Source organism: Copadichromis virginalis, linkage group LG3, assembly GCF_057382275.1.
Source record: "Copadichromis virginalis isolate Kocher_CV1m ecotype Utaka linkage group LG3, C_Virginalis_male_GT1.1, whole genome shotgun sequence".
Classification (NCBI taxonomy): domain Eukaryota; kingdom Metazoa; phylum Chordata; class Actinopteri; order Cichliformes; family Cichlidae; genus Copadichromis; species Copadichromis virginalis.
In genome coordinates this window covers 40,973,072-40,990,289 of record NC_140620.1, presented here as the reverse complement: position 1 = coordinate 40,990,289, position 17,218 = coordinate 40,973,072, and the positions used below count along the sequence as shown (strand labels likewise).

The 17,218-nt window shown below is 46.3% G+C and overlaps 1 protein-coding gene and 1 long non-coding RNA gene across 2 annotated transcripts; both read left to right on the top strand.

Annotated features, from left to right (window-relative positions):
- The first annotated feature begins 11,681 nt into the window (after positions 1-11,681).
- On the top strand, positions 11,682-12,679 carry LOC146714787 (uncharacterized). Its single transcript, XR_014918860.1, has 2 exons — positions 11,682-12,072; positions 12,204-12,679. It is a non-coding gene; the product is annotated as an uncharacterized LOC146714787 (long non-coding RNA).
- Positions 12,680-13,258: 579 nt separating this feature from the next.
- On the top strand, positions 13,259-15,466 carry LOC146714786 (uncharacterized). The gene has a single exon (XM_085451109.1). It carries the CDS (start codon positions 13,259-13,261, stop codon positions 15,464-15,466), a length of 2,208 nt encoding a protein of 735 aa, XP_085307235.1.
- Positions 15,467-17,218: the final 1,752 nt, after the last annotated feature.

Here is a 17,218-nt window from a genome sequence, read left to right as displayed (position 1 = left end):
CTTTGTTGAGCATAACTTGCTTTTCGCAAGTTTATTGCCGCTTGTCATCCACGCCTCCGGCTGAACGTGTAGCGCTACTTTGAAGTTTGTTTTTCGCGCTACTTGTACGGCACTATGTTGCCTGGCGGATGGACACGTGACCAACATACCACTCTTGAACTGTGTGTCTGATCACATGCCCTTCCGCCAGGCAACGTAGTGCCGTACAACAGCGGAACAAACAAAACAAATCGTCTTACGATATGACAAAAATCATGGACAATCCAGAGAAAAGCCGCACCTGACTAAAAGCCGCAGGGTTCAAAGCTTGTGCAAAAAGTAGCGGCTTATAGCCCGACAATTACGGTAATTCATTTTGTGCATCATTTTATATTGTTGTTGATAATAAATTAATTAAAGCAACAAAACAACCTGAAGAGCCGGTTGGGAGCCGAAGATCCAGCTCTTTTTAGTGAGAGGATGAACAGGATGAAGAGGATGAACATCAATCAATCTTTATTTATAAAGCAATTTTCATACAAAGATGTAGCACAAAGTGCTTTACATGGTTAAAAGCAGCCCACCCCACCCCGCCCTCCAACTCACTCCCCACACTCTCATTAACATGAACGATCATGGTTACATACACCCCCCCCCCCCCCCCCCTCACGCACACACACACACACACACACACACACACTTAAAGAGTAAAATTGGGCTGGGCACACATGGTGTTGGGTGCCATCTCCAACAACGATGAGGCGGCCTACATGGATGAAGTGAAGAATCTGGCATCGTAGTGCCAGGACAACCACCTCCAGCTGAACGTCAGCAAGACCAAGGAGCTGGTGGTGGACTTCAGAAGGGGTCAGCACAGAGACTACAAGCCCATTATCATCAATGGAGCTCCAGTGGAGAGGGTGCAGTCCTTCAAGTATCTTGGTGTCCACATCTCCTCAGACCTGACATGGGCTGCCCACATTCAGGTCCAGACCAAAAAGGCTAGGCAGCGCCTGTATCACCTACGACAACTGAGGAAGTTCAGGGTCTCTCCAAAGATCCTCAGGATTTTCTATACAGGCGCTGTGGAGAGCATCCTCACACAGAACATGACATTGTGGTTCGGGAACAGCTGTGTGAAGGACCAAAAAGCTCTCCAGAGAGTGATCCGTACAGCAGAACGCTGCTGCAGGATTGCTCTCCCCCCGCTTCAGGACACCTACACCAGGAGATGCCGGACTAGAGCAGCGCAGATACTGAAGGACCCGTCCCATCCTGGCAACAAACTGTTGCAACTTCTGCAATCTGGTAGAAGGTTCCGCATCTTCCGGGCAAGGACAGAGAGACTCAAGAGACTCAAATTGACTGAGACAGGACTCTCTTCCAGACACTAAACCAAGGCACAATGTACATTTCAATTCCTTTAATTTTAAATATGTTTATATTGTCTATCCTGTAAAATAGTCAGATGTCTATTCATATTAATGTACAGAATTCACCTGCTTGCTGCTACTACTGCACATTCACCCAGTGTATATACTATATGTATATATATATATATATATATGTAATGTTCTTCCTCTACACCCCCCCCCCCCACCAATTTTTGCACATGTCGAGGAGCGTGTCAGGCTACATTTCACTGTGTGTTATACTTGTATAACTATGCATGTGACAAATAAAGAACCTTGAACCTTGAACCTTGAACATGAGCCAGGTGAGGAAACACTATCACGGGGAGCCGTCTGCACCGGGAGACGGTCACAGACCGCAGCCTCCAGGCTGGGCACACAGCAGGAGGGAGGCAAAGAAGCCCCCCAGCCAGGCTGAGAGGACCCACAGAGCCCCAGCAGCCACGGTCGATCACAGCCCCGGTGCAGAGAGCCCTTTTCCCATTCCTCCCTGTACTTTTGCAGCCTTTTTTTCCCTCTTTCTCTGAGGTGAACAAACATTGCTGCTCTAATGCTGGGCTTACACTGTGTTATTTTTGGCCTATTTTGAGACGATTTTTGAGTATATGAGTATATGAGTATTTTAGTATATGTGGGGTAACGAGAAGCGCTCACACTGCTCAAGCGCAAACACGTAAACGTCGGTGAAAAAGACGGAGCAGCATGGCAGTGCAGCATGTGATCTGGACACAAGCGATGGAGGCACAACTTGTAGAACTTTGGAAAGCTCATCCGAGCCTTTTCGATGTGGCATCACAAAATTATCACGACCACAACAACTGTGAAAATAGTTGGATTTACACTGCTGCTCAATCACAGCCGTATAAATGATGACACTGGACGCAGCGTGTTCGGGTGATGTTTTCCAACTTTACTCGTAACCCGGAAGCTCCCCCCACACACAGCCTTATGGGAACAGTAGTCTACTGCTACACCTCCTCCTTTTAGCTAAAGACATACTTCATAACGTCTCAAACAGCTCACTAGAACAGAAATGGGGAACATCATGAAACGTGAAAATTATACACATCCCTCATTTGTTCACTTACATTTAAACAAAACACATTATTGTAAACATCTCTGACAGCTTAACCCAGCTTTGAATAGGGTATGAATGGATAACTTCAGAGAATTACACATCCAGTCTTTCAGGAGGTCTCACCACTCGACCAGATCTGGTAATAATAATAATGGATTGGATTTATATAGCGCTTTTCAAGGCACCCAAAGCGCTTTACAATGCCACTATTCATTCACTCTCACATTCACACACTGGTGGAGGCAAGCTACGGTTGTAGCCACAGCTGCCCTGCGGCAGACTGACAGAAGCGAGGCTGCCATATCGCGCCATCGGCCCCTCTGGCCCACACCAGTAGGCGGCAGGGTAAAGTGTCTTGCCCAAGGACACAACGACCAGGGCAGAGAGCCCGGGAATCGAACCGGCGACCTTCCGGTTACAGATACGCTTCTCAACCCCCTGAGCCACAGTCGCCCCACATAGTTCCTGTTGGTCTGAGGTGGCTCCTATTTCTCCTCAGAAAACCCCTGTCTGTTTCTACCACATAGGATCTGGGAGCACTGGCAGGTCCAACTACTGCTCCGGTAGTTCCTTCAGTGGTAATCCACACTTTCTGTCCTGACGATAGTTCCGGAAGCGGTCTGACTCTATGTCTGCGGTTGTAGTGTTTTGCCTGCTCACGCCTCCCCTCCTCATCTTTTTTGCGAAAAACCTGTAGGTCAGGCCACTTTGGCACCAGCTTTGCCACAGCTTGTGGCAGCGTGGTCCACAGGTGTCTCCCCATAAGCAACTGCGCCGGCGAGAGCCCATGTTCCAGTGGGGTGGCCCTGTACGCTAGCAGTGCTCTGGTGTAGTCACAGTCCTTTTTCCACAAGTCTTTAATGGTACGAACAGCGCGTTCTGCCTCCCCGTTGGCTTGGGGGTACCTGGGGCTGCTCGTTTCATGTGTGAACTGGTACTCTTTGGCAAAGTGCTTGAACTGTTCTGATGAAAATTGCGGCCCGTTATCCGATACCACAGTCTTGGCAACACCATGTCTTGCAAAGGCTTCTTTTACAGCATTAATAGTGACCTCTGCAGTTGTGTGTCTCAGTTCAGCTATCTCAATGTACCTTGAGAAAAAATGAATAATCAGCAGGAAGTGTTTCTTTGACCACTCGAACAGATCCATGCCGACTTTTTGCCATGGGCGGTCGGGAACAGGAGTTGCCAGCATTGGTTCACGGCACTGTAACCTATGTTTTTGACATGTTTCGCACCTGTCTACCATTTGACGTATTTGGGTTGAGATGCCCGGCCACCACACAGACTCTTTTGCTCTGGCCCTGCATTTTGAAACGCCCTGGTGGCCTTCATGCAAACGTGACAAAACCTCCGCTCTCATTTGAGGTGGTATCAAATTCAAATTCAAATTCAAATTTTTATTTGTCACGTACACAGTCATACACAGTACGATATGTAGTGAAATGCTTGGACAACTGCTCGTGACCTAAAGAAAACAAAAAAGGAAAAGGCTATGAATAAGACAGGAAATAAATATGAAAAATTAAAAAGGGTAAATTTAACTAGGAAGGAATAAAATATAAATTAAGGTTAAAATGAAATAACTGTACAACACAAATTAGAATGAAGGGTAAATTTAACTGGGAAGGAATAAGATAAAATATATAAATTAAAGTTGAAAATAAAATAACTGTACAACAAAATACACAATATAGAACTATATAAGAATGTATGAAGAAATCTAAATATAAATAAATATATACACAATAACAGCAGCTGTACAAGTATTAACCGGAAATGAAGAATATAGTGACCAGTGTTGTGCAAAACCAAAGTCCAGAAAGTCCAGTGTGTGTGTAAGAACCATATGTGTGGGTCAGTACTGTGTGGTGGTGTGATTGAGAGACCGTATCGCCTGCGGGAAGAAGCTCCTCCTCAGTCTCTCTGTGTTGGTCTTCAGGGAGCGGAATCGCTTTCCTGACCTCAGCAGAGAGAACAGTCTGTTGTTGGGATGGCTGAGGTCCTTCACGATCTTCCTGGCCTTGGTCCGGCACCGCCTGCTGTAGATTGAGTGCAGGTCAGGGAGCTCGGAGCGGATGGTGCGCTCAGCTGACCGCACAACCCTCTGTAGAGCTCGTCTGTCCTGCATGGTGCTGTTCCCGAACCAGGTTAAGATGTTTCCCGCCAGGATGCTCTCTATGGTGCACGAGTAAAAGTTCCTGAGCACCTTGGAGGGCAGTTGGAAGTCTCTCAAGCGTCTGAGGTGGTAGAGACGCTGTCGGGCCTTTTTCACCACGGTGTTGATGTGACAGGACCATGACAGGTCCTGCGTGATGTGAACTCCGAGGTATTTGAAGCTGTCCACTCTCTCCACTGGGCACTCGTTGATGACGGGGGTCTGGTAGTTCCTCTCCTGCTTAGTGCTGAAGTCCACTATCAGCTCCTTTGTCTTGCTGACGTTTAGAAGGAGGTTGTTCCTCTGGCACCAGTTCTCCAGATTCCTAATCTCCTTCAGGTAGGCCGTCTCGTTGTTATCAGAGATCAGGCCCACCACGACGGTGTCGTCAGCAAACTTGATGATGGTGGTGGAGCTGGTAGTGGCCACGCAGTCATATGTGTACAAAGAGTACAGCAGGGGGCTCAGAACACACCCCTGGGGGGGCTCCAGTGCTGAGAGTGGTGGAGGCTGAGACATGTCCGCCCATCCTTACTGCCTGTGGTCTGCCAGTTAGGAAGTTGGAGATCCACTGACACATAGATGAGCTGAGTCCCAGATGCTCCAGCTTGGTGGTGAGTGTGGAGGGAATTATGGTGTTAAATGCAGAGCTGTAGTCTATGAAGAGCATTTTAACATAATTCCCCCTTCTAGTGTCCAAGTGAGTGAGTGATGTGTGGAGGAGATGAGAGATGGCATCGTCTGTGGAACGATTTGGACGGTAAGCGAACTGTAGTGGGTCCAGTGTGTCTGGTAGTGAAGAAATGATGAAGTCTCTGACCAGGCGTTCAAAGCACTTCATCACTACTGAGGTGAGGGCTACAGGGCGATAGTCATTGAGAGAAGCAGGGTGGGGTTTCTTCGGGACAGGAACAATGATGGACTCTTTGAAGCATGTGGGGATCACCGACTGAGATAAAGAGATGTTGAATATCTCAGTGAACACAGGAGCTAGCTGGTATGCGCAGTCTCTTAGGATACGACCTGGGATGCCGTCTGGTCCTGCTGCTTTCCTGGTGTTCACTCTTTTGAAGGCTCTCCTTACTTCATGCTCGGAGATGACGAGCACGTTTCCGGTGCTGGCAGTATCTTCCTGTCTGCAGCACAAGTCTCTCCCCTTTCATGAGAAGACCATGGACTAGATTGAAGTCCATTCTGTATTGCCAGTACCCCTTTAACTCTGGATCTAGTTTACCTTTTTCTGGCCAGCCTGTCCCACATTGATACACCACCTTTCTACACAGGTCATCCATTTCCTGCGCCAACTTAATCTCCTCCAGCCTTTTATCTGTTGCTGGGAGATGGGAAACTACACCGTCCACGAAAACCTCCACCTCTTTTTCCAGCTGAAGATCCCCAGCAGAAGGAGGCCCTGCCAGCGGTGCTCGTGAGAGAGCATCAGCAGTGACAAGGTTTTTCCCTGGAACATGGACAATGGTGAAAGTAAAGCGCAGCAGCCTGAGGCGGAATCTCAGGATGCGTGGAAGCAGGTCGTCCAGGCCTCTTGTGCTCAGAAGAGGGTCCAGGGGTTTGTGATCTGTGATTAGAGTGAACTGTAGGCCCATGAGGTAAGATGACAGTCGTTCACACACCCACGTTACAGCGAGCGCCTCCTTTTCTATCTGCGCGTAGCGTTTCTCTGTGTCTGTGAGACCTCTTGAGATATATGTGACCGGTCGCCAGGAGTTGTCAGACTGTTTCTGAGTGAGAACAGCCCCGACACCGTATGACGAAGCATCTGCAGCGACTCGTGTATCTGCTGAGTTGGAGTACTGAGCGAGCACTTCTGGAGAGCTTAATATCCCTTTTAGTCTCCTAAATGCTGTTTCCTGTGGCTCCGCCCATATCCACTCGTTTCTGTCTTTTAGCAGTTCCTTTAATGGTGTGGTGATTGTGGCTAGTTGTGGCATAAACTTGGCAAGATAGTTGGCCATGCCCATGAGACGGCGCACATCTTCCACGCTCTGAGGCTGCGGCAGCTGCTGGATTGCTGTTATCTTGTTGGGATCAGCCTCAATGCCTTTTGCTGACACTTTGTGTCCCACAAAGATTATTTGACTTTTAGCAAACTCACACTTCTCATTCAGAGTGAGACCCTCCTTCTGAAACATTTGGCGTACACAGTGCAACCTCTGGTCGTGCTCCTGCCTGTCTCTGCCATATACAAGCACATCATCGGCGTGACAAATTGCCCCTTCAAAATCTTCCAGCATCTGTGACATTCGCCTTTGGAAATGTTCCGGCGCTGATGCAATGCCAAAAGGAAGGCGGTTGAACTGAAACCTTCCAAAAGGCGTGATGAAGGTAGTGAGTGGCCTTGACTCTGGCGTGAGCGGAATTTGCCAGAATCCAGACCGGGCGTCGAGCTTTGTGAACACTTTAGCATCTTTCATCATCGCTAGTGTTTGATCTACTGCTGGGAGGATGTGTCTTTCTCTTTTGACTACTGTGTTCAGGGGTGTGAGGTCCACACATATTCTGGGGGGCTTTCCTGCTGGTCTGGGGACCACTACCATGCCAGAACACCACTCTGTAGGCTCAGTGACTTTGGAGACAACACCCATTTCTTCCATTCTGTGCAGCTCATTTCTCACTGCATCTCTGAGGGGAAGAGGAACACGTCGTGGGGCAGATAAGGCTATTGGTACAGCTCCTTGCTCTATCTCAATGTGATAAGGCTCCCTCAGCACGCCTAAACCTTTAAAACCCTCTGGGTATGCTGCCCTGAAATTTGTCACCGATTCCGTTACTGTGCTTACTCTGTACACAAGACCCAGAGCCTCACACGCTGGCCTGCTTAGCAGTGGCTGTACTAGACCTGACACAAGGTAGACGTCTTGAGAAACACTGCGCCCTTTCACTGCTAGCTGTGCCTCGAAGCAGCCTTTAACATTGAGTGGGTTACTGCCCGGCCCTAGTAACTTCTTTCTGGGTCTCTGCAGCTTACCATCCCTGTCTGGACTTTACAAACCCTCTGGAATAGATGTAACATCCGCCCCTGTGTCAAGTTTAAAATATACATTTTCCTCATTTAACTTGACCTTTTGCACCCAGGGCTGTGACCTCCCAGTCTCTACTTCACCCAAGAACACACAATCCTCGCTGTCTGCATCTTTCTGATTTTCTGTCACTTTGCGTAGCGCTGTAGCTTCACTACTGCGACAGACCGCAGCAAAGTGCCCTTTTTTCTGACATTTTCGACACTGTACCTCTTTGGCTGGACATTCTTTCCATGAGTGTTTGTTCTTGCGACCACAGCGGCCACATTCCTTTCCGCTTTGCTTGATTGGCTTTTGTTCTTTCTTTTGCCACGTCTGCGTTTTCCCGCGTGTTGTATTTGTCCGTATTGTGTCCATGTTCAGTGTTTTCTCCACTGCCGCGCTGCTGTGAAGTATTGATTGTTGTTTCTTTACCGTTTCGCTCTGCCTAACTTTCTCAATGGCTTTAGCAAGAGTCAACTCTGAGTCCATTTGCAGCAGCTCGGACAGTCTTTTGTCTTTTATGCCAACTACAATTCTGTCCCTTATGAGTTCGTCTTTGAGTGCTCCAAATGCACAATTTTCTGCAAGTTTGTGCACAGCAGTGATGAACGACTCTGTACTTTCCCCTTCCTGTTGCCGTCTGGAGTTAAACTGTGCTCTTTCAAAAATTACGTTGTGTTTTCCTACGTAATGTTTGTCAAATGCCTCTTTGACAGTTGCATATTTCTTTTTATCTGCATCGCACAGTGGTAAAACTGCCAAAACATCATCAGCAGCGTCTCCCATAGCGTACAGGAGTGCATTAACTTGATACTCGTCTGATTTGTTATCAAGAGCAGTTGCAATGCGAAATCTTTCGAACCTTCTGATCCACTTTGGCCATTCGGCAGGATGAGAAAAGTCAAATGTTTCTGGGGGTGTTATTTGTACCGTGGTCGCCATCGTGACGTGTGGATCCCTGGCTTCCTCGCGTTCAGAATCCAAGCTTTCCGGTGCGCCGACCTCGTCTCCTCCTTCCGACATGTGAAGCTCGTGCTCGACCGCGCGCGCGCACGCGCCCTGTTGCTAGCGCCGGTCACAGCCTCGGCCACGCTTCACCTGCATGCCGGTCTTGTTCGGGTTACCGATGCGAAAACTTCTGTCGCAGTTAACTGCACAGTACTGTACTCGAAAAAGAAGAAGAAAAAAAAACTGTGGAGACCGCCGTTCGCACTTCTGACACCACGTATAAATGATGACACTGGACGCAGCGTGTTCGGGTGATGTGTTCCAACTTTACTCGTAACCCGGAAGCTCCCCCCACACACAGCCTTATGGGAACAGTAGTCTACCGCTACAACAGCTGCCTGACCAGTGTTTTTCATTAGCAATTTAGCAAAGTTGATGGTGGTGGTGTGTCTGTGTGAGTGAAAGACAGAGAGGGAGAGAGAGCGAGCGAGTGACAGAATTTCTGTTATAACCTTCATTTTAAGGAGGCACAGTGTGAGCACTCAGGTCGCATCAGAGCATCGGGCGGTATAGTGTGAGACCCTGCATCGTGACCTACCAACTTCTAACCCCTGCGAGTCAATTGTGCAGTTTGAGCAGGAGCTGAATAATGTGACTGAAAAAATCGCAGTGTCTGCCCAGCTTTAGGTGTACTGTCGTCTGAGACTTGCACCGCAGTGTCGGCGTTTGTTTCCCTGTTGGAAACAAATCTGAATTGTCATACTCGAATTGTCATAAGTGTGCTGTCAGTTCATTGGTCACAAAGCAGGAGAGGGGCTGGGAATTATGTTTTCAAACAAAGCGTTAATTCCATTAACATTTATAGACTACTTTTGATTCTCACTGTATTACGGGACAAAGTGCGTCCCTTATTAGCTCAATACGGGACGATTCCGTTTTTAAAGGGACGGTTGGCAACCCTATCCGTGACCGCTGGCAATAAGGAAAGGCTGCTCTTCATAGAGGACTCACGCTCGGGGAGACGTTTTCTGGTTGACTCTGGCTCCCAGAAGAGCCTCAGGAACTCACGTGTTGTCGTTGTATACCTTGTGAGATTATTATATTATCTTATGCCACGTTACACCCCTAATTAAAGATTGTGAGACTATTATGTAGTTTTAGTTTGCATTATTCTCCTGAAGAGGTGATAACTATTAGATTTATTAAACTGATTTGTATTACATTAGACTGCTGATTTATTGTGAATGAATGATATTGTTTTATGATGCATTATACTGCTGAGTTATAAGAAATACAGAGAGTTATGGCCTTATTTGTCTGATTAGAAGAGAACAGAGCATACCGGAGAGGTTTTCTGCCCCATCTCATAAGGAGAAGATAAAACAGGGAGCCAAGGCCGTCACTTAGGCGCTGTAAGAGAGAAAGAATGTGGATGTTTAGGTTTTTACGACTAGGTGGGGGCCACCAGAGGCTATAAGAGTTTGAGTAACCCTCCACCATTTTGAGATTTGCTGTGACCCTCTTCATGCATGTCTCCCCATCCGGATGGTGTATGCTCATAAAGTGTTGAATTGTATGGAATAAAATAATTGTTGATTGAGCATTTATACACCGAGTATTGTCCTTCCTTCAGCCCAAAGATCAAAAGAATTGGGAGATTTTAACAACCTCCACAATGGTATATTATTTAATCTCAAAAAAATTTGTAGATTCCCCACTGTGGCGGGGCGTGGCCTGCGGTGCCATGCAGAGGAGGCGGACGCACCTGCACGGCATCCGCAATCACGCCCCGCCGAATTAAATATTGTACTGGGTCCTGTGGTTGGGTTGTTGGTGTTATGTTGAGCGGGCAGCGGGAGAGCTGCAGCTCTGTGAGTATTGTGGACAGCAACCGTCAAAGCTTTAATAAAAAGCATCAAAATGCCACTGGGTCTGCCGTGTATGTTTACACCCACGTACTACCAGAGAGAGCCCGCGTACCACAGTTTGGAAAAGACTGATCTAATGTGTAAAAGAAAAGTAACTAGAAAAATTTGCATTTCCTGCGAAAATGCAGTGTGGATGCTTAAAGCTGAAACTGTATGCAAAAAGTAGCTGAAAAAGCTGAAAAGTTGCAGAAATTGTAAAAACTTTGCAGAAGCAAAAGAACTTTGCTAAAATGGAATAACTTAGCAGAACTGCAATATCTTAGAGGAAACATAATACTTGGCAGAAATACAATAGCATAGCAGAATTTAGCAGAAATATTGTAACTTACCAGAAACATGATAACTTCTCAAAAATACAAGAATTTAGGAGAAATAGTATAAGATAACAGAAAGAATATATTTAGCCAAAAATACTTAAACATTACAGAAACACTATGATTTAGAAAAATAGTACAACAGATCAGAAATATTGTGATTTACCAGAGACACTGTGATGAACTATGAATATTGTAATTTTAAATTAAGACTATGTTTTAGCACAAATACTATAATTTGGCAGAAATACTATAATTTAGCAGAAATACTATATTAAGCACAAATCCTATAAAAAGCAGAAATACTATATTAGGTACAAATCCTATAAAAAGCAGAAATACTATATTAGGCACAAATCCTATAAAAAGCAGAAATACTATATTAGGCACAAATAGTATAAAAAGCAGAAATACTATAATTTAGCAGAAATACTATGTTTGGCACAAATCCTATAAAAATAATAAATACTATAATTTAGCAGAAATACTATATTAGGCACAAATCCTATAAAAAGCAGAAATACTATATTAGGCACAAATAGTATAAAAAGCAGAAATACTATAATTTAGCAGAAATACTATGTTTGGCACAAATCCTATAAAAATAATAAATACTATAATTTAGCAGAAATACTATATTAGGCACAAATCCTATAAAAAGCAGAAATACTATATTAGGCACAAATAGTATAAAAAGCATCTTAATCTTAATCCTCCTTCTGATTGGTATTTGTTCCATATTTTCAAATCTTAGACATAATGAAGGATTTTACAACAATAACCCTTACTTGAGTGAGGAGATCACTGATAAATTGTTTGTTGACTTTATAGGTAGATCTTGAAGAAAATATAATCTGATCAAACATTATTCAGCTTTAAATATTGTTCAGCTTTAAAGTTACTGTGCAACTGTGTAATAAAAATGTGTGCTCACGACTTTGGCCTTGAGAGCGATAAGAAGCGATCGCCTCATCCTGCAGGTGGAAGATATCTGCAAGCGAAGAGGCTAGAACACCCAAGGCCGCTTTCCTTTTATGGAGTTGTTTTTCTGCTAATGCAGCACTTTCCTCACAACCCCCTCCTGTAAGTTTTAGAGAATATATACCCATCCTCACAGCAAATATGAGGAATCTCCTGATGTGAGCTGTGTTGAGAGATTGTCTCTGTCTCAATAAAAGTTCACTGATTCCCCATCTGCTGCAGGTGTCCGGTTGTCTTCATTCTCCGCCAGCCTGGTTAAGTCAATTCCTCCTTAACATCTAAAAGAACCTATTTAATGAAGGAAGACGGGTTCACTTTGTGTTTAATATTATTCTATTGCTGTTGTTGTTTTTTTTTATATCCTTCAATTGGCGTCACGGAACAGGATCCGCTCCAGGCCAAACTGGAACGGGTGGGAGGACATCGGCAGTGGTCTGAGTGAACGGAGTTTGGACAAAAGCTGTGTGCACACAAAAACAAGGTAAGCAGACCTTTTATTTCTGCTATATTGAACATTATAAAAATACTTAGTGTCCAAACTCCTAGTAATTCATAACCAAAATTGTCTGGCTTACTTAAGGCTTGTTGAGAATCAGACAAGTGAATAAGAGATAAGTGAATAAGAAATAAGTGAATAAGTGAATAAAGATAAGAGTGAACTGAGGTCTGACCACGGTTGCAGCCGACGGGTTGCTCTCCGGTGTCGGATAAATACCTCAGTGCAGGTCTGGGACCTTGAAAGGGTTTATTAGTAACGCCTTTCTAAACAAATTAAAAGGTTAAAGGCCTTGAGAATATTTTTTAGTAATATTCTCTAAACTACAGAAGGGTTAGGAAGGCCCAGAGGACTTTATTAGAAAAGATCCTCTAAAACTTAAAAAGGAGAAGTACTGGTTGGAGTCCAAAGGAGGGGTCCCTTTGATCAATAGGAGAAAACGGATCTCTTCTTAAAACCCCGATGATTTTAGTGTTTTAAATGTTTTGATGTTCTGTTTGATATTGGACACACATAAATACACGCTGAATGCTTGCTGTGGAACACTGGGCAGGACAGTTTGTTCTCCGTTGTTCACAGATTACACAATTAAAGGAACTAGGTTCCTCTTTTGGTTAAAATAATACACCACACATAGAATTTTTTTTACACATTTATTACATACATAAGGAGGGTAATGAGTGACTGCAGGTAATGTATGAAGTGTGAATGAGACGTGTGAACAAGGTGACAACCAACTAGCACCCCTATCAGGAAGCTCTAGGCAAGGTTACCCGCCAGACTTCGGTTTGGTAGAAGCTTGGTAACACCTGAAGGGATATTTCAGTGCTGACTCACCTTTAAAGCAGCGCCCCAGCTGTTAGTGCCTAACAGAGGCAGAAACCCAGCTGGCCCAAATTCTCCTTTAAAATCAATAAAAAAAACACTCCTCCATTGACAGTAAAATGGATGGAGAATTAGATCGAGAAACTAATAATGATGGTTGGGGTCCCGGTGTTATTCTTAGCACATTGGGAGAACAATTAACATGTGTTGAGACAGTCATCAACTCCACACACCAGCCTAAAGAAGCAAAAAAGCAGAAAGAGTCATTGAGGAAAACAGCTGAAAGGTTAATGAAAGAAAAGGGAAAAGACGAGGGGAGTAGTGGTAATTGGGGAATAATTTGGCAGAATAAGGCTATGCAGGCAAAAGAGAAAGAGGAAGAAGCCAACTCAGCAGCAGCAGGTGCAGGTGTGATGAGCGGGGTGAGACACAGAAAGGAAGCAGATAAGCACGCAGGCCGCAAAGCTAAATTTAATCACTGGGTGTGTTTATGGGAAACTGCAAAACCACACATGAAGAAAAATAGGTCTCAGCCACCTCCCTATTCTGCCTCAACTCCTCCCTCAGCAGGCATATATCCGGTACTTAATATCTCTGGTGGAATAATGACTATTGGAGAAGAACCGCCCGTAGCTCCAACTCCCATAGATACCAAGCATTTATGCCCAGGAAGCTCCTCTCTGTCGGCGACATCCTCAGCTAGTAGTAGAGCCCCCTCTTCTATGTCCCACTGTTCTGGAACCGGATCTGAGGGCCTAACTGACCCATTTGCGAGCGCACCATTTGCGGTTCGAATGAACAGACAGGAACCCACTGAACAACAATTAACTGATCTAGAAGCAGCATTACGCAGCTGCTTAAATGAACATAGGTCAGTGGTCCAGGTGAATAATCGTGTTGCGTCAGCCCCTCTTTCCCGGTCCAACCCCTTTGCCAGCACTCCTGTCGCTGTTAAAGGAGATCTGACCGCTACTGCAAAAACTGAGCCTGGCACTTCACCAAATGTCACAGTTAACATGTCTTTGGTGGGCCGTCAGGATCCGGAAACACAGATGAGTTTAGCCCACGTTTTTGCTGACACTGCTAACCCACCAGGCGGGGAAGAAACTGAGGATACTGATGATGAACTCAGTGACCTTAACCATACACCCCCCTCTACCTCTCCCAGTTTAGGATATCAGACTAGATCTAAGGGCCCTGTGCCTCAGCCTCCAGGCATGTTTCCCCTGGTCCAGACTAAAGCGCAACGTAGACCAGTGTATCAACCTTATTCATTCGGAGATGTCCAGGCCCTAGTGGACAAACTCCCTGACATAATGGAGGGAGGGAATGCCTGGTTGGCTGGTTTGGATAAATACACAGCTGGACAGGACCTCGCACTGGGAGATTTTAGAGCTATTATAACTAGGTGCACATCCCGATCTCAGGCAGCGGACCTGGAACAAAATGCGGGTACTACCATGCATGAGAACGCGGTGCCACTAATGCAGGCCTTGAGGTTTATTGGACCGGCCCTGCGCAAACAATTCCCACCCAAAAATCAAGGCACCTTACAGAAATTTAAATGGGAGGGAAAGCAAAATCCCACCCATTATCTAAATCAGGCTGTTGAAGACTGGGTGAACCATACAGGTCATCACCCCAGTAGGACTTGTTCACAGAGCATGTGGTTTAGAAGGGCGGTGCTGAGGGGCATTCCGGAGTCAGTAAGCCAGAAAATGGAGGATAATCCTGATTTGCAGGACTGTGACTTTGCAATCTGGAAGAAACATTTGATTTTTAATCTTAACAAAGTGCAGATTAAGTCTGATGATAAAGCGGAGAGCGTCGAAGATTTACAGTTGCAACTGTTGAAGGTTCAGCTGCAGAAAGCTAAAAACGACCTGGGTGGAAAAGGTGACAAGCCTAAAAAGCAGCTTGTGGCCGCTGCGGCTCCCCCTCCTGGTCCAGTTGCCCCTGATTTGTATCCGAACCCGTGGCCAGCTGATCCACAGCCCCCCCAGTATGGTGCTTATCACTCCCCGGCCCCTTATGGGCAGAGAGGTTCCCCATTTGGAGGAAACAGAGGTGGTTTCAGGGGAAGGGGTCAGATGGGAGGTGGTAGGGGAGCCCAGATGTATGTTTGTTTCCGGTGTGGACAACCTGGACACTGGGCTAAAGCGTGCCCTTTGAACCCGGCTGCTGGAAGAGGCAGGGGAGCCCGTGGTGGGCCCTATCAGCATCCTGGCCACAGAGGTGGACCTCGTGGTGCTTTAGTTGAAGTGCCCCCGGCCCCACAGATGCCTGTGATGGGGTGGGAGTACTACGAGGGTGGTCCCCAGCTATAGGACACCCCACAGACTGCCCAGGACAGTGAAGGGACAACGGCGGACCCTATGCTGTCCATAACTGTAGATAAAAGAAGAAGCAGCTTTTTAGTGGACACTGGAGCTACGTACTCCACCATTAGGGATGTTGCTCGTGAAAGACTTACTGACACAGTGATTACAGTGGTGGGCATATCTGGGGAACCTAAAACTCTGCCTTACACCGTGCCCCTACCCACAAAGGTTGGAGATCAGACTTTGTTACACAGCTATGTTTGTTCAAAACAGGCGCCTGTGAATTTACTGGGAAGAGACTTGTTGATTAAATTAGGAGCCACAATACTCTGCTCTTCACAAGGCCTAACTGTGACTCTCCCTACTGGGGTTGTGCTTCCCTGTTCTAATGGGCCAGAGGGAGGTGGTCAGTTTCTGCTGCAACCCTCCTCCTGTTTGGCGGACTCTGCTGACATCTACTGGGCATTATTGGAAGTTGAAACACCTGCTGAACCAGGAGTTTGTACTGCTTTTCAGCAATGGCGGCCGTGGCTCTCACTCCTACATCCTTATGTCCCTCCCCCTGACCCACCTCATGTTACACTGTTTTATGACAGGCATGACACCACCTGGTACCAGCACATGTTCCAGGAGCAGTGTGAGGGGCGGGCTTGGTCTTTGAACATGTCGTGCATTTTTGCGGCACCGGAGGGAGTGGCAGCAGCGGTTACTTTTACAACAGATCAATTACAGTGGTACATGATGTCTGATGAGGCAGCTCCCCATGTGTCACTGGCCTTACATCCTGGACACCAGGCTAAGGAGCTGGGTGGAATGGTTAAACGTTCCCTTGCGGCCACTGACTGGACACCTACAAAACTCCCACAGGTTTTGTTTTCTCCATCTACCAACACATACCAAATTTTAAATGATTGCTTTAATTCCTCAACACTGCAACATAGAGTGGTCAGCGGGTCACATGGCAGAGAACACACAGACCACTGTGATGCTGCGCCTTTACTCGACTCTCTTCCAGATTGTTTGTGGTCCCATGGACCCACAGATGTAGGTTTAGTTGATGTGGAGCCAGTCTCTTTTCAACTGTCATCTGCTACCCCTTTGTGGCAGCCTCAGTACCCACACAGACCGGAGGCTGAGGCTGGGATTGCAGAAACAATTTCTGGTTTGGTCACTGCCGGTGTCCTGGAGCCCTCCTGCTCTAAGTGGAACACGCCCATCCTACCCGTTGAGAAAAAAGGCACGGGGAAGTTCAGAATGGCACATGATTTGAGAAGGATTAATGCCTTACTTGGCACTCCTACTTTGCCTGTGCCTAATCCTTATGTTGCCTTGACCAACCTCCCACCATCTCATGCCTGGTTCACCTGCATTGACTTGGCTAATGCCTTTTTCTGCCTCCCACTTCGTGAGTCACTGCGTGACATTTTCTCATTTACATTTAGAGGCCGACAATGGCGTTACACTCGCTTACCACAGGGATTTGCCCTCTCCCCAGGACTGTTTAATCAGTGTTTGAAAGAACTTTTACAAACCTGCCCACTACCATCTGACTGTATGTTAATACAATATGTGGATGACCTTTTGCTGTCTGCTCCCACGGCTGACATCTGTTTGGAGGCCACCAGAGTGGTACTTCACCACCTGGCCAACACAGGTTTTAAAGTGAGCAAAAACAAACTACAGATTGCAAGAAAACAGGTTTCTTTTCTAGGCCGCATGGTCTCACAGTCCGGTATTTCCTTGTCCCCAGAACACAGG

Excerpts from the sequence above, each read along its gene's own strand:
- LOC146714786 (XM_085451109.1), top strand. The coding sequence starts at position 13,259 with ATGGATGGAGAATTAGATCGAGAAACTAATAATGATGGTTGGGGTCCC.